The 23450-nt window shown below is 37.6% G+C and overlaps 1 protein-coding gene and 2 non-coding genes across 3 annotated transcripts; 2 read left to right on the forward strand and 1 right to left on the reverse strand.

Moving 5' to 3' along the window:
* The first annotated feature begins 2622 nt into the window (after positions 1-2622).
* LOC133798969 (small nucleolar RNA R71) lies at positions 2623-2729 on the forward strand. Its single transcript, XR_009876182.1, has one exon. It is a non-coding gene; the product is annotated as a small nucleolar RNA R71 (small nucleolar RNA).
* A 12056-nt stretch (positions 2730-14785) lies between these two features.
* LOC133795279 (uncharacterized) lies at positions 14786-18427 on the forward strand. Its single transcript, XM_062232734.1, has 3 exons — positions 14786-14978; positions 16980-17327; positions 17442-18427. Exons 1-3 carry the CDS (start codon positions 14786-14788, stop codon positions 18425-18427), a joined length of 1527 nt encoding a protein of 508 aa, XP_062088718.1.
* On the reverse strand, positions 17225-17331 carry LOC133799130 (small nucleolar RNA R71). Its single transcript, XR_009876331.1, has one exon. It is a non-coding gene; the product is annotated as a small nucleolar RNA R71 (small nucleolar RNA).
* Positions 18428-23450: the final 5023 nt, after the last annotated feature.

Below are 23450 nucleotides of genomic sequence, written 5' to 3' on the forward strand. Positions count from 1 at the left end.
CGCTGGAGTACCAAAGTGAGATTATGAAGGCAGAGATCAAATGAGTCACCATAAACACTAAAATCATCCATAAAAACCTCAATGATGTTTTCAATATATTCTGAAAAAATGCTCATCATACAACGCTGAAAAATGGCAGGAGCATTACATAATGCAAACGGCATACGTCGGAACGCAAATGTACCAAAAGGGCATGTGAAGGTTGTCTTCTCTTGATCTTCAGGAGCTATAACAATCTGATTATATCCCGAATAACCATCAAGAAAACAATAATAAGGATGACCCACTAACCTCTCAAGCATTTGATCAATGAAAGGTAATGGAAAGTGGTCTTTACGGGTTGCCGCATTCAACTTTCGGTAGTCTATACAAACTCGCCACCCGGTTTGCATTCCAGACTTCTTTGGCACTACCTGAACAGGACTCACCCATTGACTGTCTGAAATTGGGTAAATAATACCCACACTAAGGAGCTTCAGTATCTCCTTTTTCACAACCTCCATCATAGGTGGATTTAATCTCCGTTGCGCCTCACGTGTTGGTTTAGACCCTTCTTCAAGTAAAATTTGGTGCATGCACATAGAAGGGCTAATCCCCTTAATATCAGCAATAGACCAACCAATGGCTGTTTTATATTCTTTGAGTACTCTCATTAATTTTTCTTCTTGGACTTGGTTGAGATTTCTTGCAATTATAACTGGAAGTGTCTTGTTCTTCCCCAAGTAAACATATTTGAGATGCTTCGGAAGTGGCTTCAATTCAAGTGTAGGAGCTTGAATAATTGATGGCTGCAATTTCTCATTAGAAATCAGCAAATTAAGAAATGCAACCTTCTTAAAAGTCTTGTCAAAACCACTATTGAGTGTGGTTATGACATCCATGATCTCATGAGACAAATCTTCATCGGTCAACACAAGATGCTCTCTCAACGCAACCTCCAAACAATCTTCACTATGCAAATCTAAAACTCGTTGAAAAAGGATATCCAACACATCAAGAGAGTAAACAGCATGTACATCACTTGGATATCTCATAGCCTCAAAAATATTAAATCGAATAGTCTCCCCATCAAATTCCATGGTCAACGTACTGTCATGCACATCAATCTTAGTTCTCGCAGTTTTCATGAATGGTCTCCCCAACAAAATTGGAGTGGAGCATGGAATAGATTCATCTTCCATATCAAGAACATAAAAATCAGCCGGAAACACCAATTCATTCACTTGAACTAAAACATCTTCTATTACACCCCTGGGATAAGCATTCGACCTATCAGCAAGTTGAATAATCACCCATGTTTCTTCAAGTGGACCGAGATTCAATGAAGCATAAATGGAGAATGGCATGACATTGATAGAGGCTCCCAAATCCAACATACAACGCTCAATTCTTTTATTACCAATAGTGCAAGGGATAGTAAAAGTACCAGGATCCTTACACTTTGGTGGAAGCTTCTTTTGAAGAACTACGGAAACATTCTCCCCCACACTAACTTTTTCATTACCCCTCAACTTACGCTTATTAGTGCACAACTCTTTCAAAAACTTGGCATAGCGCGACACTTGTTTAATAGCGTTAAGAAGAGGAATATTAACTTCTACCTTTCGAAATGTATCAAGAATTTCCTTGTCAACCTCTTCCTTTTTAGTCTTCTTTAGTCTGCTTGGGAATGGAGGTGGAATGACAATAGTAGGCTTAGGGTTTAATGGTGTAGGGGTGGTTGGCTTTGGAGAAACATCTTCATTAACTGAGCAATCAACTCGTGGCTTGGATGACAATTTATTGGGCATTAGAAGACTAGGTGGCTCATATTGCGTCCCATTTCGCAAAGTTACTGCACTAGCATTCTCCTTGGGATTCATCTCAGGTTGTGAAGGCAATTTATTTGACAGATGAGCTTCTAACCTGTTATATGATGCTGCTAATTGTCCCACCTGATTCTCCAAACTTTTGATGGAAGCTTGGGTGGTTTGCTAAAACTGAAGAGTATTTGTAGCAAGTGCATTCTCCTTAGAGGGTTTGGCACTTGATGGTGGAGCAGCTTACGGTGGTTGTGATGGTCTAGGTACAAAATTATTTTGAGATCGCGGTTGCAAAGTGAAACCAGGTGGTCTCGCTGATGTTGGTTGTGGAGCAATTTTTTGTTGATTCCCATAACGAAGATTTGGATGATCACGCCAGCCAGGATTATAAGTTTGTGAAAATGGGTCATAATACATCTGACGTAATTGACTAGGAAAATTTCCTACAGCGTTAACATCCTCAGTATCTCCCTCAACTAGAGTAGGGCAAGTATCAGTAGCGTGCCCCACAATTTGACAGATTCCACATGGCCTCACCTGTTGGCCTAAAGCTAGTTGTTGGACCACTGCAGTTAATTGAGCCAATTGTTGACCCAGCTGATTAGCATTAGAGGTGCTCACTTCATTAGCTGATTTGGGTGGTGGAACAGGATCTTGGCGAATGCCAAACTGTTGTGAGTTAGCAGCCATATTAGAAATCAAGCTCCTAGCTGCACCAGGAGTCTTATCAACTAGTGCACCCCCACTGGCTGCATCAATCATACTCCTATCCAGTGATTGTAATCCTTCATAAAAGTACTGAATGAGGAGTTGTTCACTTATCTGATGATGAGGGCAACTAGCACAAAACTACTTAAATCTCTCCCAATATTCATACAAAGACTCTCCTGTATATTGCCTTATACCACAGATCTCTTTCCTGATGCTTCCAACTTTAGATGTTGGAAAGTATCGTTCTAGGAACATAGTCTTCATACCATTCCAAGTTTCAACAGTACCATGTGGAAGATAGTACAACCACTCTTTAGCTGCATCCTTTAGGGAGAAAGGAAAAGCTCGCAGCTTAATTTGTTCTTCAGTCACTGCAGCAGGTTTCATACTAGAACAAACAATATGAAACTCCTTCAAATGTTTATTCGGAGCCTCACCAGGTAGCCCATGGAAAGAAGGCAATAAGTGGATGAGGCCTGACTTCAGCTCAAAGTTTACATCCAACGATGGATACTGGATGCAAAGTGGTTGTTGGTCAAGATTTGGCGCTGCCAACTATTTCAGTGTCCTTTGCTAACCATTGTTCTATAGGATCGAACTAAATCGTCAGAATCAGATTCGTTGTCAGACGGTAATGGCACTTTAACAGGATTTACTTGTGGAGCGAGACGTTGAAAGAGTGGATTATCGATGATAGTCCTTGAAGAACGAGAAGCTGACGATGACTCAAGATATTGTTTAAGTCTAGATAACCTTTCTTGAGTATCGTCTTCACCAGACATATACACCTGATAATTCCACAGTAAAAACTAATTAGTCACAAATAAATAAATTTGAATAATAAAGAGAATAACAATAGTCCTCGACAACGGCGCCAAAAATTTGATGGCTGTCGTATACCACACAAATTTAACAATGATTTTTCTTTCAATACTTCCAATTATTTCAGTATAATAGCAAGCACAGGTCGAACCCACGAGGACTATCGTTCACTTTATTATTCAATAATTAAAACTAAAACTTAAAAGGGGATTTTGATTTTTAATTCAAAATTAAATAACATAAACTAGAAAGCAAATAAAGATTGGGATTACGATATTAAGAAACAGTTAAAAGGTTAATCTCCACCCTCAACAATCATTCCTAATCAATAATAATAAATATTATTCCAATTTCTCAATTAAACTATTAACCCCACAGATAACGCTGAAGCAGTCAATTATCCTAGTCTCCCTATTATAAGTAATCAAGGCGAAGTGCTTAATAATTAACTCTTTTATCTAAGCAATAAATCTATGAAGCATACAATCTATTTAACTTAGATAAAGCATTAAGTCCTATGGAAACAAGTTAATCTAGGCAATAAATTAATGAAGCATATAATTCATTTAACCTAGGTTCTATTTTTCATCACAATCAACAATTCTTTTGACATCACTATTAATTGCAATTTATCACATACACTTAGAATCCTAAACTATTAGGTGAGTAGTAATTCTAAGATGACAATTGAATAATGTAAAACCTTAATTAGTTGGCCACCTAACAAGAAATCACAAAATTCATAGCATTCAATTAGAAAAATAGAAACAATTTAATATTGAGAGAAATTAAAGAATGATATTCATTATCAACAGTCAAGAATTCATGTCTTGGGTTTTGAATTAACCCTTAACCTAAAAAGAATCTACTCCATAATAGTAATCATAATCACAAACATAATTACAATTAAGATTATAGAGGTTAAGGGAAGAAAAGAAACTAGATGGATGAACAAGATTGTTGTAGTGTTGTAGTCTTCTCTCCAGCCCCTTCTGAGTCTCTTTTTCTCTCAAAACCGTAATCAAAACCTAATCTAAAATTAATCCTAATAATCCTTTATAGTCTCAATTAAATTATAATTAAAAAGAAATAAAAAATATGAAAACGACGTCGTAAGCCGCGGCCTGAAAAATGCGAGCCGCGGCCTAGAACAAAATCTATGCACAAATCTGTTTCTCAGGCAGCGGCCTGACAACCTAGGCAGCGGTTTGTCTGGAAGAAAAAATTCTGAAACTGCAATTCCATTTAAAGTGCTGCGACCTGAGTTTTATGAGCCGCGGCCTACCTCCAATTTCTTCAATTCTTGATCTTAGATAGCTTGCACGTTGCCACCACTTCCACATTTCAATACCGAAAGCTTTGAATACTCCTAAAACTTTATTTTAACTACACTTGCCATCAAAATGTCAGATTTATCATCATAAAACGCAACGTAGAAAATATGTTGTAGAATCACGAAACTTAGTTAAAACTATTAAAAATGCTATCATAACACCATCCAAGCATAGAAAAACTTAACAAATATTAATACAAAAATGACCTTATCATTACTCCCGGCCAAGCACGCTTAACTTTGGAGTTCTCAAGTGATGGGCTACCGAAAAAAAGATGCATCTTCCTGATATAGGTAGTACCCATCAATTCATTTAAGCCCTCTTCAACTATGTAGTCCCATACCTACATAGTCTTAGAATCATTACACTTGACCTTCCCCAGGCGGTGTGGGATTGCACAGTTTACTCGGTCTTTCCCCTTACGGATCACGGGATTCTGACTGTCACAATCACCCCCCCTTACGGGCCCGACGTCCCCGTCGGCCACACTTCCAGCTGGGTCAAGGCTCTGATACCATTATGTGACGCCCCACATCACTATGGTTACTTTCTGGAATGACGACTGTCCCTACAAACCAACACACGTCTTTCCAGCGTGCTTTGTCCTCACTCGCACACTTCCTGGGAAAACTTTCCAGGAGGTCACCCATCCCTAGATTACTCCAAGCCAAGCACGCTTAACTTTGGAGTTCTCCAGGAGGTCACCCATCCCTAGATTACTGCAAGTGATGGACAAAGCCAGCGTGCTTTGTCCTTACTCGCACACTTCCTGGGAAAACTTTCCAGGAGGTCACCCATCTCTAGATTACTCCAAGCCAAGCACGCTTAACTTTGGAGTTCTCAAGTGATGGGCTACTGAAAAGAAGATGCATCTTCCTAATATAGGTAGTACCCATCAATCCATTTAAGCTCTCTTCAACTGTGTAGTCCCATACCTACACAGTCTTAGAATTAGGGGTGTTCATTGGATGACATCCAATGTTTTTAAGCCCATCCGATCCGATCCAATCATCCAATTGGATGTTGGATTTTTGGAACCGATCCGATCCTATCATCTTGAACCAACCGATCCGATCCGATCCAATGGATGATTGGATCGGTTCGGTTCCATCCATTGGTTATCCGTTGGATCGGATCGGATCCATCCGATCTTTTAAAACCTTTATTTAGGCTGATTTTAAAAAAAAAATTATTTCAATTATAAAAACACTAATTACTAATCCAAATAATAAAAATACAGTAAATGTAATAAAATATAATATATTTTAACTTTAAAAAAAATATATAATATATTTTTTATTTGAATATTAATTGGATGGTATTGGATCATTATTGGATTGGATCGGTCAGTTGGATCCATTGGATTTACATGTCATCCAAGAACCGACCGATCCAATATTGGATTTTTAAAAATGTCATCCGATCCAATCCAATCATGATTGGATATCCAATTTTTAGCGGTCGGTTGACATTGGATCGGTTGGTTTGTTATTGGATCGGATCGTTTCTGCACAGCCCTACTTAGAATCATTACACTTGACCTTCCCCAGGCGGTGTGGGATTGCACAGCTTACCCGGTCTTTCCCCTTACACTACAAGAAATTCGGCCTTTATCTACCAATTTTATTTGTGGGTAAAAATGGTGCATTGGTAGGTAAATCCATTTACCTACCAATGTTGACCAATAACCTATTGGTAGGTAATAGTTAGTCGAAAAAAGTATTATTACCTACGATTAGTATATTGGTAGGTAAAATCGTGTGGGCCCCACAAAAAATGAGTCAGCGTCATTGACCTAGTGTTTGACGTGGCATTATACGTGGCAAGTGATGTGGCAATTATGTATCATGGAAGCTGACATGGAAAATGACGTGTCTTCCACCGTGGCAGGTGACGTGGCAGATGATGTGGCACGTGCCAGTAGCTTATTGGGCCACGTGGCAGTGTATCAGGGTCGGACATTTACCTACGCTTAAATATGTGTAGGCAATAATTTAATTTATTGGTAGGTATTATGGTCTCACATTTACCTACACTTAAATATGTGTAGGCAATAATTTAATTTATTGGTAGGTATTAAGGTCTCACATTTACCTACACTTAAATATGTGTAGGCAATAGTATAATTTATTGGTAGGTAGTATTGAATTATTATTTTGGAAAATATTTAAAATTAATTATTTATAGATGATAAATTAATTTAATTAATTAAAAAACAAATAGCTTTTATAAAATTAAATAAACATATATTATAAAATGTTCAAACAAACAAACATAAAAGATAAAATGTCCATAATAATTTATCTTTAAAGTTTTGAATTAAAAACATAAAAAAAACTAAGAATCATCTTGTTCTTCTAGCATTGAAGGGACGGGAGAATTTTCGACATTTGCATCAGAACATTGATCTGACGGAGGCGGTGGCATCATATTGTTTTTCCTTAGTATTTCTACAACAATACTTAGTTGGTCATTTGTAGAATCAAGTCGGTTGTTTGCTTCATCAAGGCGTTGGGCTAGCTCATCATATGTTGGCTTATTTGACTCAGCTGGATTGCGTTGGGAAGTAGAAGTTGTACTTGAAAAAGATCGACCCCAACCTTTCAAGTGTGCAGAAGAGCGTCCAAGAATACGCTCCATAATGTCTTTATCAGACATTTCTTCTGGAGTGTGTTGAGCCCTTAACGCCATCATTTTATCCTATATACTCATTTTATTTTCTAATTAGTAATGATAATTATAAAAAAGTTACAAAATTAAAATTTATACTTACATATATTTATGCTAAATCTGGTCCAGTCCATATTCCTTTTTTCTCATCATAATGTTTTAGACGCCAAGTCTCGATTTGGCTAGTGGAAGAAGCTAACACCATTCTCCTTCTAATGTGATGTCACGGTGTTGAAACTGATCCATTTCTAGACTCCCACTTTCTCTTTGAACGATTGGCAGTATTCTTCAACGACCTTTCCTAAAAAAGAGAATAAGAAAAGTTATTAACACAAATAAAATTATAATTTTAAGAAAATAAGTAATTACCTTAAATTCGTTAGAAAACCAACGATCACTCAACATCTCCCAATCTTGTTGGCGATCATCCTTCAAATTAGGATGTCGTTTCCTCTTTGCCATTTCAACATCTTATTCTCCTCCAATTTCTTTGAAATATCCATGTAACTTGTACTTGAAATTCTTCCAAGCTTTTCTCATTTGATCATCAATGCATTTTATAGTGGTCTCATCATGCAAGTTAATATCAAATGAATCCTACAATTATATAAAATAAAATTAATAATTTTTTATATTAGTTTAATTTATAATTGAAATTTTTTTAATATAAAACCTACCACAAGAAAATGTTGTAATGGAGCTCTCACATCCTCGGGGACAAATCTCCAATCCTTGTAATGAAATGTGCCATGGTTGCGAACAACAAATCCAATCTCATTATTAAATTTTTCAGCATTTCCACAAATAGGCTGACGACACTCAGCTTCAAATACAACAGGTAACTTCCCACTTTGAGTTGCCTTAGCATCACTAGCAGTTTTGTATCCACGAGTAGGCCCACGTGTTTTGCTACTACTAGGAGCGGTTGATTCTATATAAAAAAAACTGTAAGTTTAAATTCATCCTAATTTTAAAACAATCAAATGTAAAATGTATGAGACATACCAGATGGTGTTTGAGATACATTATGTTCAGTGGCAGAGTCGGCAGCGGAGACAACTTGTTGACTCTGAACAATAGGGGGAATGCTAACTTCAGGTGGATCACCCTGAGTAGTAGAGCGGGTGGTGGGGGCATTTGGTCGAGGTGGTAGAACATGAATAGTAGAGCGAGTGATACGAACATCTGGTTGTTGACTAGGCTGCTGAGTATGAATGGTGGAACGAGTAGTGCGACCAGGTTGTTGCCTAGCAGTATTAGACTCATCAACTGGTCCATCTTGTTGAGCATGGGTAATGGAACGAGTTGTACGACGTCCAGGTGCCATGATAACTAACAATTTTATAAAAAAAAAAAAAAAGATTAGAATACATATATAGAGACTACATGTTTAGAACACATAGAATACATGTAAAATAAAAAAAATGATAACTAACAATTTTATAAAATAAAAAAAAGATTAGAATACATATATAGAGACTACATGTATAGAACGCATAGAATACATGTAAAATAAAAAAAATGATAACTAACAATTTTTTTAAGATTCTGTGTCATCATCAAATTGTTCTTCTAAATCATTTTCTAACTCACTATCACTAGAACATATCACTTCTCCATCAAAGAAGATATCTCCATCATCAAAATCATTGTTAAGTTCAATAAATTCATCTTCATCTACTTCCCCGCCAATATTCATTTGAACAAACTCGCTTAAAAGAGTTAAAGGTGCATCATCTTTATGCACTAAAGATGAACTTTCAATCAAATCTTCAGTCGGTTGAAAATGTGGCAACTGAAATGAATGGTCTTCTTGAAAAACATCATTATTCAAGAAGTCATCCTCGACATGGGATATTTCTGGAATGTCATAAATGGATCGATGATTTACTACTAAATAGGGAAACAATTTCTAAATTTTATTAATAAAATCTTTTTATTTAAAATTGACTCTTATACACACTATTTGATTAATTAAATTTACTAATAAAATCGCTTTATTTTATTTATTTATTTTATTTGGAATTTTTAAAGATGAATGCTCTTAAAAAATTTTAAAAATTATTTTTGGGTCATAAATTATTAATTTCAATAACATTTTCACGAATTATTGTTTTGAAGTAATATTTTAAAATCAAATAAGTTGATCATTGACAAAAAATTAAAAATTATAAAACATTAATGTTTTATTTTATTACTTTATGAAGACTTTTTTTAATAGAAAAAAAGATGAGTACATTAAGTTTATCAATTGTTGGAAAAAAATTTCATTGATAAGATAAACTTGAGGAACATGAGATAATTAAAGATAAACTTACTAAATATTCAATAATAACCTTAAGATAATATATAAACTTTTGTACAATCTGAATATTTATACTTCTCATTCTTCAAAACTTAATACAATATTACATCATTATAGTAAGTTAATACAAATAAAATATCCCCACTTTGATCATCACAAATATTTAAAAAATTTATATAATATGAATTATTAAGGGCATTTACATGACTTGGTATACCAACACACATATATATATATATGGGCACAAGAAGCCACATAATCATCAAACATAACAATCATAATCATTTTTAAACATTATTGGCCAAAAAAAAAATTAAAACAAGACAGATAAAAAATATATATAAATCAAGACACATCCAAAAAAAGATGCAGATTTTGAACATAGCAAACAAGGCAGATATATTTCAAATTTAATCTCCAATTTTTTTTATAAGAATAAAAAAAAAAACTAGCAAAATGAATAACTAAGTAGCTAACAAATTACTAACTAAATAGACAAAGATACAAAATTTATACAAGTATAAATAAATGTTCAAAATTTTATTTAGAAACAAAAAACCTGATTTATATACACAAAGTAAGGTAAAAAAACATTTCTGAAAAACAAATAAGTGTTGCAAGTGACAATTCATAACTCTCTGAGCATGAACAAAACCCCAACACAAATAACAGTTCAAACACTAAGGACAATTTAAAAAAAAAAGAACCAGAATATAACAATGAAAACATAAACCAAATTACAACAATGGCACATAACTGAAAAACTCTAACTAAAATCACAGGTAAATAACAGTGAAACAACTCAGACCTGAAACACAGTAGTCATCAAACATAATTTTCTCAAAGCATAACAATAAAAACATAAATCAGATTACAACAATGACACATAACTAAAAGACTCTAAACAAAATCACAACTGTGAAACAACTCAGACCCGAAACACAGTAATCATCAAAACATAATTTTCTCAAAGCATAACATTCACAAAGCCTCACAACAAAAATAACAAAGCCTCAGAAAAATTAATCATCATTAATCTTTCAGATCAGTGGGGATTTATACCTCAAAGCCACCAAGCCAATTTGTCTGAAACTCAAAGACACCAACAACCAAACTTCCAAAAATTTTACAGCCACCAATCCAACTAAAATCCACCAGCAAAATCTCAAAGCCAGGCCAATCCACCCAATTCGAAATAATCAAAGCCGCTAAAGGAACCAAAATCAAACCTTAAACAAATAATCAAAGACATTACCAACAGTAATTTCAAAGGAATTAGACAAATTTGAAAATAAAAAACTACCCAAAGAGAACTGACCAACAAAGATGGAGGCGGCTCAGAGAACTCAACAAAGATGGAGGCAACTCAGTGAACTCAACAACGATGGAGGCAACTCAGATAACTCAACAACAATGGCAGCGGCTCAGAGAAATGAACAATGATGGTGGCGGCTCAGGGGTTCGAAGGATGAGTGTGGCGGCTCGGAGATTCGAAGAAAAATGGCAGCGGCTCAGACCAAGCGTCGATGACCATGGACAAAGGTCCGAAAATGCCAGTCGACCTCGGAGAGTGGTCCGAAAATGGGAGAGAGATGTTGAGAGGGAGTATGAAAATGGAGAAGAGGTCGTGAGTGAGGGAGGCGACAGATGAGAGATCTGGTGAGAGGGAGTCAAAAATGGAGGGAGTCGAAAATGGAGAAGAACGCATAGAACAGAGGGAAGCGGCAGATGAGAGAGTGAGAGTTAGATAAATGTTAGGGTTAGATAGATTTTAGGTTTTTATAAAAAATATATTAAATTAAAAATAATATTAATTAAATTTTAATTTATATAATTTTATAATTTATTTTAAAATATATATTAGTGACACGTGTCACGTAGTGATACGACCACATGTATTGGTCAGGTGACAAGTCACCATATGCATCACATGTCAGCAGCCACATCACCTTTTTTTGGCAGCCACATCACCTTTTTTTTTTAATTAGGTAAAAATGGGAGGGAAAAATAGGCGGGAATCGTTAAAACATTTCCCTAAAAAAAAAATTGTAGGTAAGTCTAATACCTACCAATACTAATGGTAGGTAATAATAAATTTTATAGTCCCACATGTTTTCTTAAGGAATCCCCTACCAATAGTCGCTACGAAAATATAATTGTAGGTAAAAGAATTCTTTAGTTACCAATAAATATATGCAGGTAAAAAATTGGTAGGTAAATGCCGAATTTCTTGTAGTGTTACGGATCCCGGGATTCTGACTGTCACACCAACCTCCTTGTAACGGCCAGGGTCTTGGTATTTATAGGGAGAGGATACCTGGGCGTTGGTAAAGGGGGTCATCCCGTGACCTTCTTACCCATTATGTCATCTCTGTGACACTGATGATTAATTCCTAAAACCTGACAGTGAGGTGTGGTCTAATCAATAGGTAAGGGGGATTATGGGCCGCATGGCCCAAACCAGTCGTGGGGTGTCTGAACACGCATGTTTATACTGCGTGTCTGAGAATTCAGGAATGGAATAGACACGTGATGTCTGATATGTGCACGTTTACATTGCGTGGTAGCCTTTACAAGGGTTCGGGTGTCAGATCTATGCCGCACCTCGAGCTTGATGTAGCACCAGCTCGTGATATCCATATTGTTGCCCCGCTGCCTTTGAGTAGACTACTAACTCTCTGTTCAGCTTAGGTTGGAGAGGTGGAGACTCGTAACAGCAGCTCCGGGTGGACGATTTACACGTGGCGAATTGAATTATGCCCTTTTCCAACTCGCTAAGAACTCGCGGATATTTAGGGCGTACAGACATCCATTTGATGAACATACAAGTTGTGTATAGAAGCTAAAGCGAACAAAATTCTTATAGAAGTTGTTCTTGCAATAGGCGCATAGGTATCGAAATAATCGATACCCTCTTTTTTCCTAAACCCTTTAGCTACTAATCTAGCTTTAAAGGTTTGGATAGTGCCGTCAGTGTGGTATTTTCTCCTAAATACCCATTTACACCCAATTGGCTTAGACCCCGATGGGAGATCTACCAACTCCCAAGTGTTGTTGGAAAGAATGGAATCCATTTTATCATTGATGGCTTCTTTCCAAAATGCACTATCTCTCGATTGCATAGCTTCTCTATAAGTCTTGGGATCATGTTCAACGAGAAGTACAATAGGAATTTTCCTAATGACTTCCTCTCTATTTCCTTCTACCATGTAGAATGAAATTCGTTGAGAATCTATCTCATCCACTACTAGACTTTTCTTCTTTTTAAGTCTTTGAATTCTTCTAAGTTCAAAGGATTGCTTTACATTCTTTTGAGAATTCTCCTCTTGAGAATCAACTTTGGATGTAGAAGCTTGAGAATTGTTCTCATATAACAAATTCTCCTTTAGATATGTTGAAGCTTGAGAATTGTTGTCACATAACATGTTCTCGAAAAATTCAACTTCTTTAGATTCAATCATAATATTAGATTCTAAGTCTAATAGCCTATAAGCTTTACTATTGTTGGCATAATGATAACTCTATGATTTAGAGTTATTTTTATGATTTTTGAACTTGTTTTTAGGTTGAAAAGAGTAATGAAAGTGTGTTAATTGTAAATTTGTTCAACTTTTACCTTTATGTTTTAAGTAGTGAGTCCATTTAAGAGTCTATGAGTTGTTGTTAGTAATTATAAATATTTAAGTAAATTTGTGTGTTTTTGTCATTCAGGAAAGGAACCTTCAAAGCGCCAAGGGAAATTAAAGGAATCAAAAGACAAAGGGGACAGAAAGGGAGCATTGCTGCTCAGATGCTGTAGGCCAGACTCGTAGCAATTCTGGGAAAAGAAGGATGACGTGGACAGAAGCCAGCTGCACTTAAGTAATTACCTCAGCGCCTATGTGGCACCCATTTTAATGAATGAAGTCAGCTGGCTGAGGTGGCAAGAAGAAATGGACCAAAGATGGATTGGGCTTTCTAATTAGGGTAAGGGAAAGTACCCAAAGAAGAGTCACAGCCGTAATACACAAGGAGTAGTAGAGGACACAGTACAACAAATAGAGAAATCTTTCAGCAAGAAGAGTACAGTGAAAAAATAGAGAGATATACACAGAAAAAGGCATTACCTACAGGAGGAGAATCACGGCCAAGGAAGGAGGAGGACTCTAGAACCCGATTCTACTCTTCTCTTTCTTCTATATTTCCTTTTCTGTAGTGTATACTCTTGATTCTATAATTTGTGAACTGAATATTTGCTATGGATGAACAATTTCTGTTTTGGATTGTAATTTTCAGTTTAGACATAAACTAATCACCTTGAGATTTGGGTGGCTATGAACCTTATGTGATGAAGTATTAATGCAATGCATGAGTTTAGTAATTTGCCTTTGTTCATTCAAGTGAAATCAATGTTTAATGATTGTTGATTACTGGCCATAACTAACAATTAAACTAGCTAGATCTACTTTTGGAAAGAATCTATCTAGTGGAATCAACTTGAATGATGCAAGAGAAATGCCATGTTTAGGTAGTTCTTAGTAGTGAAATAGGAGTATTTTGCTACCTTGTATAACCTGAGATTTGGTGAATAAATGCATGTTTTACAACCTGATTTAATATAGGAATGTGTTGAATTAAGTTTTGGAATTATATTAGTGGGTTTTGGAAAAAGCTTACTGACTTATTGTGAAACTTGTTAACTCTGTGCATAATTGCTGAATGATTGCTATAACAACTGGGCAGATTAACATAGGGGGAAATAGCCATCCAGATCTAATTGTTCACATAGATCTTCTCTGAATTAATTTTTTCTGAGTTCTTCATTTTATTTTAGATTAAATTACGTATACCCATTTAATTTCAGATTCATATTCCAATCATGTTCTTAATTTTGTTATCTTATTTTTAAATTGTTCTTTAGTTGATTTTTGCAATTATTTAGTTTAAAATCCCCGTGGAGACGATACTCACTTATCACTGTATTACTTGTTGCCGACTGTGTACACTTGCACATTTTAATTGCTTAAATTTACGCAACAAGTTTTTGGCGCCGTTGCCGGGGATTTAAAATTAAATTATGTTTTATTAACTAATTTGCAATTTATTTCTGTTGTTTTTAAATCTGTTTGTTCTTGCTGTATACTTTCAGGTTTATCTAGTGCATGAACAAACAAGAAGACTTTGAACTTGCTCCTATTGACCCCGAGATCGAACGTACTTTCAGAAAAAGGAGAAAGGCTCAGAAGGCTAACAGCCGAGGCACTATGGCTGAGCGTGTTGATGAAGAGGGGGATGGCCAGCAAGTTACTAATCCCATTGTTTTGGCGGATGACAGAGCCAGAGCAATAAGGGAATGTAATGACCCACTACTCTAGACTATTTGGACCATTAACAAAACTATACATAAAATCCTTAAAAGAACTTACATTTGCAAAAATACCATAATTTTATTAAGTAACTTATAAAAATAAGAGTTACTTACAAAGTAAATACCAAAACGGGTATGGGATCCCATTGTCTTTAAAACAAAAACATAATTTAAAATAATAAGACATTACATAATTAGTGCGGAAAATACATGTAAAAAGACATAAAACCGAAACTACATCCTCGAATCGAACAACGCTCGGCCCCTTGACTCCATTCACCATCGATACACATCCTCCAAGCGTCACGAATCTTACCGCCTCTAAAGCTTATTTTCCTGCACATAAACATAAAGGAGTGAGCCTAATGCCCAGCAAGGAAAATCTAACACATAGTCATATACATAATTTCATAAGAAAACATAAAGACTTAACATAATACATATAACATACACTTATTATAATGGCCATTATTACTTGGGGTCCCATAGACTAAACAAGCATATGCCCATGGGATTAGTGGGGTCCTACTAGCTAAGTAGGTCATATGCCCATAACCCATTTGGGGTCTTGTTAGTCATATGGGTCATATGCCCAAGCCTACAAACATACATGCATACATATCATAACACATTTAACAACATAAACATAAGATAACATAAGCATATAACATATTGATTCTAGCCTATTTTCCTTACCAAAGTTACCGGGATATAATGGACTGAGTTGGGACTTTTGGAACACTCCTAAAACCATAATGAAAGAGTGAGTCTAAAGAAAGGAGATGAAATGAAAGAGATGGAAAGACTAAACCATAAAAACATACTTACCAACTTCTATGCTTAAGAACTTGGATTCCCTAACCAAAATAAGAATGAGGTTAGGGGACTGAGTAGAAGGTTTTGAGAAAGGAAATAACATGAAATGAATGAAGTAGAGTTTCGGGTTTACCTCAAAGATTTGCAAGATCAATCTAACCTCCACCGAAATACTATAGAACTCCCTTCCCAAAGTGTTTGATAAGCTTATGATGTTTAAGCTTATAGTTTTTCCCCAAACCAGGTGTTTACACTCTCACACTCACTTAACACTAGCAACTTCTGAACTTAGAGCAAATGGTGAATAATGGCTGGGTACTAGGTCCTATTTATAGAGTTTGGGAATGAAAATATCTTGATTTTACTTGAATAAAAATAATGGCTTTTTAGGTGAAAATCATTTGAATAATCGTTCAGCAGAGGCTGAAGACTCGTTCAAAAGATGCTGGACTGTTGAAGGAGTTTGAATGGCTGAAAGGAAATGAATTCAAAAGAGTTTGAATCCATGCTGAAGGAGGCGATATATCGCCTGGGCCATTATGCCCGAGGCGACCGTGCATCGTCTCGTGTTTTCCGTATCTACGTGCTGCGATATATCGCCCCCTATAGCTGCGATATATCGGCACACGCTGAATATTTAAACACGAAATTACACATTTTTAGCTAAGTTTGAATGGAGTAAACAGCCTTGACTAAGCCTTCAACGTACTCAAAGCTGCTGACTGACCCTATAACATTCAAACTTTACTCCTTATTATATTTAATCCTCAAAAATCTTTAATCCTTAATCACCATTCATAACATGTGCTTAAAATCCTATTGGTTGATGTCTAAAACTTATAATATTGTAAATATAATCCTTAATATCAGTCACATAATCAAACCTTAGGTTATACTTAATATTCTTAAACTATAGGTTAAACTTAGAAAATCTATAAGTACTACTATGAGTGTCCAAATAATTCCCGGTCTGAACCAAAAATCCATAGTAACAAAGATAACACTAAACATACTATAATACTTACTAAACAATTAGCTAAGTAAAGTTCTTGGACTCTACAGGGAATATGCTGCCCTTATGTTCAACGAGCTCAATCCGGGCATTATGAGGCCCGAAATTCAAGCACCTCAGTTTGAGCTAAAACCTGTCATGTTCCAAATGCTCCAAACAGTTGGGCAGTTTAGTGGGATGCCCACGGAAGACCCTCATCTCCATCTTCGCTCATTTTTGGAGGTGAGCGATTCTTTCAAGTTACAAGGAGTAAGTGAAGAGGCGCTAAGACTGAAGTTATTCCCATTCTCTTTAAGGGATCGAGCTAGATCATGGCTCAACACCCTTCCTCCCGATTCAGTTACAAATTGGAATGACTTGGCTGAGAAATTTCTAAGAAAGTACTTCCCTCCCACGAGAAATGCAAAGTTTAGAAGTGAGATTATGTCGTTTCAGCAGCTGGAAGATGAGTCCACTAGTGACCCGTGGGAAAGATTCAAAGAGCTTTTAAGAAAATGTCCACACCACGGTATCCCACATTGTATACAAATGGAGACATTCTACAATGGTCTCAATGCAGCCTCTCGAATGGTCTTGGACGCTTCAGCCAATGGAGCCATTCTTTCCAAGTCTTACAACGAAGCATTTGAGATTTTGGAAAGGATTGCAAGTAATAACTATCAATGGTCAAACACTAGAGCTCCTACAAGTAGAAAGGTGGCGGGAGTTCTTGAAGTAGATGCATTAACGGCTCTAACAGCTCAAATGGCCTCAATGACTAACATCTTGAAGAATATGAGTTTGGGAGGAAATATTCAGCCAGCCGCTGCCATTCAAAGTGCAGAAATTTCATGTGTTTATTGTGGAGACGGACATACTTTTGAGAATTGCCCATCAAATCCAGCCTCGGTTTGCTATGTGGGTAATCAAAATTTCAACCGCAACAATAATCCGTATTCAAACTCTTACAATCCAGCGTGGAGGCAACATCCAAATCTGTCATGGGGGGGTCAAGGAGCAAGTTCAAGTGGAGCGCCAGCACAAGGGAAACAGTCATTTCCGCCAGGTTTTTCTCAACAGCCAAGGGCTCAGCAACCTCACCAATCTCAAGGCTCTCAATCTAGTTCTTTGGAGAGTTTAATGAGGGATTATATGGCAAAGAATGATGCTGTGATTCAGAGCCAAGCAGCGTCTCTTTGTAATCTGGAAATTCAGTTTGGGCAACTGGCTAATGATCTGAAAAATAGGCCACAAGGTTCTTTGCCTAGTGACACTGAGAATCCGAGGAGGGATGGTAAAGAACATTGCAAAGCAATTAATTTACGAAGTGGAAAAATTCTGGAAAATGATGATGAGAAAACAAAAGGCAGCAGGGAGCCCACTTCAATCCAAACTGAAGGGGAAACGAGTAAAAAATCAGCAAGTTCAGCTGCTCAAATTGGCCCAGTTGATACAACATCGGGTCAGCATTCTGTTACAGAAAAGACTTTGCATAAGCCACCTCCACCATTTCCTCAGCGTTTTAGAAAACAGCAGCAAGATGGGCAGTTCAGGAAGTTTTTGGATGTACTGAAACAGCTCCATATCAATATTCCCTTGCTCTCACAGAAGGTTGCAGTGCTATGTTGAAGAGTAAAATCCCTCCTAAATTAAAAGATTCAGGCAGCTTTATGATTCCATGTTCTATTGGTGGTAGAGATGTGGGAAGAGCTTTATGCGATTTAGGCGCTAGTATTAATCTAATGCCTATGTCTATTTTCAAGAAGCTGGGCATTGGTGAAGCTCGGCCAACCACAGTTACGTTGCAGTTAGCGGACAGATCAATGGCTCATCCGGAAGGGAAGATTGAGTATGTACTAGTGCAGGTTGATAAATTTATATTCCCGGCCGACTTCATCATTCTTGACTATGAAGCAGATCGAGAAGTACCCATCATTTTGGGGAGGCCGTTTCTTGCCACAGGAAGGACGTTGATTGATGTGCAAAATGGTGAACTTACCATGAGGGTGAACGATCAACAAGTGACCTTTAGTGTTTTTAAAGCCATGGAGTTCCCGGATGAAATAGAAGAATGTTCTAGTTTGAGTGTACTTGAGACACTTGTGGCTGAGACCTTTAATAAAGAAATTTGCAAGGCTGATGTGGGGCTGAATATCTTTGAAGATGACGAAGAATATAGCAATGAAGAGGAATCTCAAGTTACTTGGGTAGAGTCAAGCAAACCAGCCAGGAAATTCAGCAAGCAGTTTGAGTCTTTAAATCTGTCGGAAGGGAATTTCAAGCCTCCAAAGCCGTCCATTCAAGAACCACCAAAGCTGGAGTTGAAACCGCTGCCCAGCCATTTAAAATATGCTTATTTGGGGGACAATGAAACGCTGCCAGTAATTATTTCAGCGTATTTAGAAGCTGAAGCTGAAGGTTTACTGTTGAAATTGTTGAAGAAACACAAGCGGGCAATCGGCTGGACTATGGCAGATATAAAAGGTATTAGCCCGACGTTTTGTATGCATAAGATACTGCTGGAAGCTGGCTGTAATAATTCCATTGAGCAGCAAAGAAGGCTGAATCCCATTATGAAGGAAGTTGTTTGAAAAGAGGTGATTAAGTGGCTAGATTATGGCATTGTATATCCTATTTCAGACAGTTCTTGGGTTAGCCTAGTTCAGTGTGTGCCTAAAAAGGGAGGAGTTACAGTAGTGACTAATGACAACAATGAGTTGATTCCCACAACAACGGTGACTGGTTGGCGAGTTTGCATGGATTATAGGAAGCTTAATAAAGCCACTCGGAAGGACCATTTCCCGCTGCCATTTATCGACCAAATGTTGGATCGGTTGGCTGGAAAAGAATTTTACTGTTTTCTTGACGGATATTCAGGTTATAACCAGATTTCTATAGAGCCGGAAGACCAGGAAAAAACGACATTCACTTGTCCCTACGGCACCTTTGCTTTTAGGAGGATGTCGTTTGGCTTATGCAATGCCCCAGCCACCTTTCAAAGGTGTATGATGGCGATTTTCTCAGACATGGCAGAAAGTATACTTGAAATTTTTATGGATGACTTCTCAGTCTATGGGGAATCTTTTGACAATTACTTGGCTAATTTGGAGCAGGTTTTATCGAGATGTGAGGAGACCAACTTGGTTCTCAACTGGGAGAAATGCCATTTTATGGTAAAGGAGGGCATCGTTTTGGGCCATAAAGTCTCTAATAAAGGCATTGAAGTAGACAAAGCAAAGCTGGAAGTAATTGAGAAATTGCCACCACCGACAACCGTAAAAGGCATTAGAAGTTTTTTGGGGCATGCGGGGTTCTATAGGCGGTTCATTAAAGATTTTTCGAAGATCTCAAAACCCCTTTGTTCATTGCTGGAACAAAACCGCCAGTTTGAGTTTACTAAAGACTGTCATGAAGCATTTTTCACTTTGAAGAAGGCATTAGTTACTGCTCCAGTCATTGTTGCTCCCGATTGGTCTTTGCCATTTGAACTAATGTGCGACGCTAGTGATTTTGCTATTGGGGCGGTACTTGGGCAGCGAAGAGAGAAGATTTTTCACTCTATTTATTATGCAAGCAAGACACTAATTGATGCTCAAATACATTACTCAACCACCGAGAAGGAGTTGCTGGCTGTGGTATTTGCTTTTGACAAATTCAGGTCTTATCTTGTGGGAACGAAGGTGATTGTATACACCGACCATTCAGCAATCAAGTACCTCATTGCCAAGAAAGATGCCAAGCCAAGACTTATCCGTTGGGTTCTTTTGCTGCAAGAATTTGACTTAGAAATTCGAGATCGAAAAGGTACTGAAAACCAAGTGGCTGATCATTTATCTCGGATGGAAGCAAGTGGTGACAGTAAAGATGAGATGCAAATTCAAGAAACATTTCCTGATGAACAGCTGCTGGTTTTAACTCAAGAGACTGCTCCATGGTATGCTGATGTTGTTAATTATTTGGTGAGTGGATTACAGCCCCCAGATTTTACTAAATAGCAGCTTAAAAAATTCTTCCATGAGGTGAGATTCTACTATTGGGATGAGCCTTACTTGTACAGGCAGTGTGCGGATCGAATGATGCGGCGTTGTGTGCCCGAAGAGGAAGTTGCAAGCATCCTAGAACACTGTCATTCTTCTCCCTATGGTGGACATTTTGGGGGACAAAGAACAGTTGCCAAAGTCTTTCAATCGGGCTACTATTGGCCCACCATTTTCAAGGATGCTCATGATTTTGCAAGAAGATGTGACCGCTGCCAAAGAGTTGGCAATATTTCAGCGAGGAATGAGATGCCGCTGAATTGCATTCTTGAGGTGGAACTCTTTGACGTTTGGGGAATCGATTTCATGGGGCCTTTTCCACCATCTTATGGCAATCTCTACATTTTGTTGGCGGTGGATTACGTCTCGAAATGGGTTGAAGCAGTAGCAAGTCCCACAAATGACTCCAAGGTGGTTATGAAGTTTCTCCATAAGCAAGTGTTTACTCGGTTTGGAACCCCACGGGCTTTGACAAGCGATGAAGGTACCCACTTTGTGAACAAGATCCTAGCAGCCTTGTTGGCCAAATACAGTGTGAAACACAAGGTTGCTACTGCCTACCATCCTCAAACTAACGGGCAAGCCGAGTTGTCAAACCGAGAGATAAAAGGGGTTCTTGAAAAAGTTGTAAATCCTAACCGTAAGGATTGGTCGCAGAGATTAGATGATTCGCTGTGGGCGTACCGTACAGCTTACAAAACACCTCTCGGAATGTCCCCCTACAGGCTGGTTTATGGGAAGGCCTGTCACTTGCCTGTCGAGCTGGAACATCGGGCATTTTGGGCCCTCAAGAAGCTGAACCTTAATCTTGACGCTGCTGGAGAAGCCCGCATGCTGCAGTTGAATGAGCTTGAGGAGATGAGACTGTTTTCGTATGAAAATGCCAAGCTGTATAAAGAGAAGACTAAAAGATGGCATGACAAGCGAATTCAGCATAGAGTGTTTGAAGAAGGCCAGCGAGTATTACTTTTCAACTCGCGGCTGAAGCTGTTCCCAGGCAAGCTCAAGTCCCGTTGGTCGGGACCATTCACCGTAGTTAAGGTGTACCCATACGGAGCTGTAGATGTCAAAGAAGATCAGTCCGGGAGAGTATTCAAGGTGAATGGGCAGCGGCTTAAACATTACCTTGGAGGGGAGGTCGATAGAGCAAAGACCTCCATCATTTTGAAGGATGCTTGAAGGAGAAGGACTATGGGCTGCCATGTATTTAATGTATCATACTTGGGCAACCCATGAGTGAAAGAGGCAGATTGTAAATAAATAATATATGTAACTAAGTTTGGGGTGTATCACCCATTTTAAAGAAATATATATATAATTAAATAAAAAAAAAAAGAGAAAAATATATACTATATAGATAGACTTGTGTTTTCTTGAGGTTACTAAGTGTGTTTGCTGGTGTTTGTAATGATTTATTGCAGGTGGAAGAAAGGAAGCTGTAATATGGGAAGCTGGGCAAGTTTGGTGAAAGGCAGAAAATTTAAAAAAAAAAAAAAAAAAAACAAAGTGGAAGTCCCAGTTGTTATAGCATTGCTTTAGCATTTACCAAGATCGCAAGATGAAAAATGCTATGCTATGAGCTTTGCTATATCAACTGGGAGCATTTTATTATGAGAAAATTATATACATCAGTTTAATATATATATTATATATTTACTGTATATATATATTTTACTTTTACTTTTATTATACATATATATTAGTATATTACTTTTATTATAATATATATATTTTACTTTTATTTTATTATATATATATTAGTATATCACTTTTATTATATATATATTAGTATATTGCTTTTATATATATATATATATTAAGTTAGTATATCCTCACCACAATACCCAGACCCCTCGTCAACTCCAACCCCAGAAATCCCTCAGCCGCTGTCAAGGCCAACCAGCCACCACGCACCGCCTCTACCTTCTTTCTCCGTCCCATTAACCCATCCTCCAAACCATCCTCACCACACCGAAGCACCCACCACCTGCGACCCAAACCGGACCAAGGCTCACCACACGCACCAATAGCCCAGTAAAACCCACGACATTTCACCCCCACCATTCAAAACCCACAACACCGACCCACACCTCCACCATCTCCATTCCACGAATGCCCCAGCATCCGAAACATCAAAGAATCCGCATCGCTGCCTCACCGTTCCGAAGCACTCAAGGACCCATTCATCCAGCCACCGCGCACCAGCAGCGGCCCACACCAGACCGAGGTTCATCATCACTGCCTCCATTTGTGACTACCTCAAGCTATTCTCTGGGTTGTTAGCTTATCTCCTACCTCATAGTTTTACTATTGCTGTGATTGAAGAAGAATTGAATTTCTATGCTGGTGTGGGTGTGGGTTTGGTGTAGTATTGAGTTTCTCTCTGTAATCTGTGGCTGAATACTGTTGTGCGTCAAAGCAAGCATGCCTAAGGTCAAGCAGTGTGCTCAGAGAGCCAAGAAGAAGCCATTCTCTGAGGTGCCAAAATTTTCCTCACAGGCAGCTGAGGTAAAATACCATGCCTCTATCTGCCACAAGGATTTTTACATGGAGAGAGGGCTGATCGCCAAAAATACAAACTTCAGTGATTTACCCGACTGGTTAGCTTATACTAT

The sequence above is a fragment of the Humulus lupulus genome, chromosome 8 (genome assembly GCF_963169125.1).
Source record: "Humulus lupulus chromosome 8, drHumLupu1.1, whole genome shotgun sequence".
NCBI classification, from domain to species: Eukaryota; Viridiplantae; Streptophyta; class Magnoliopsida; order Rosales; family Cannabaceae; genus Humulus; species Humulus lupulus.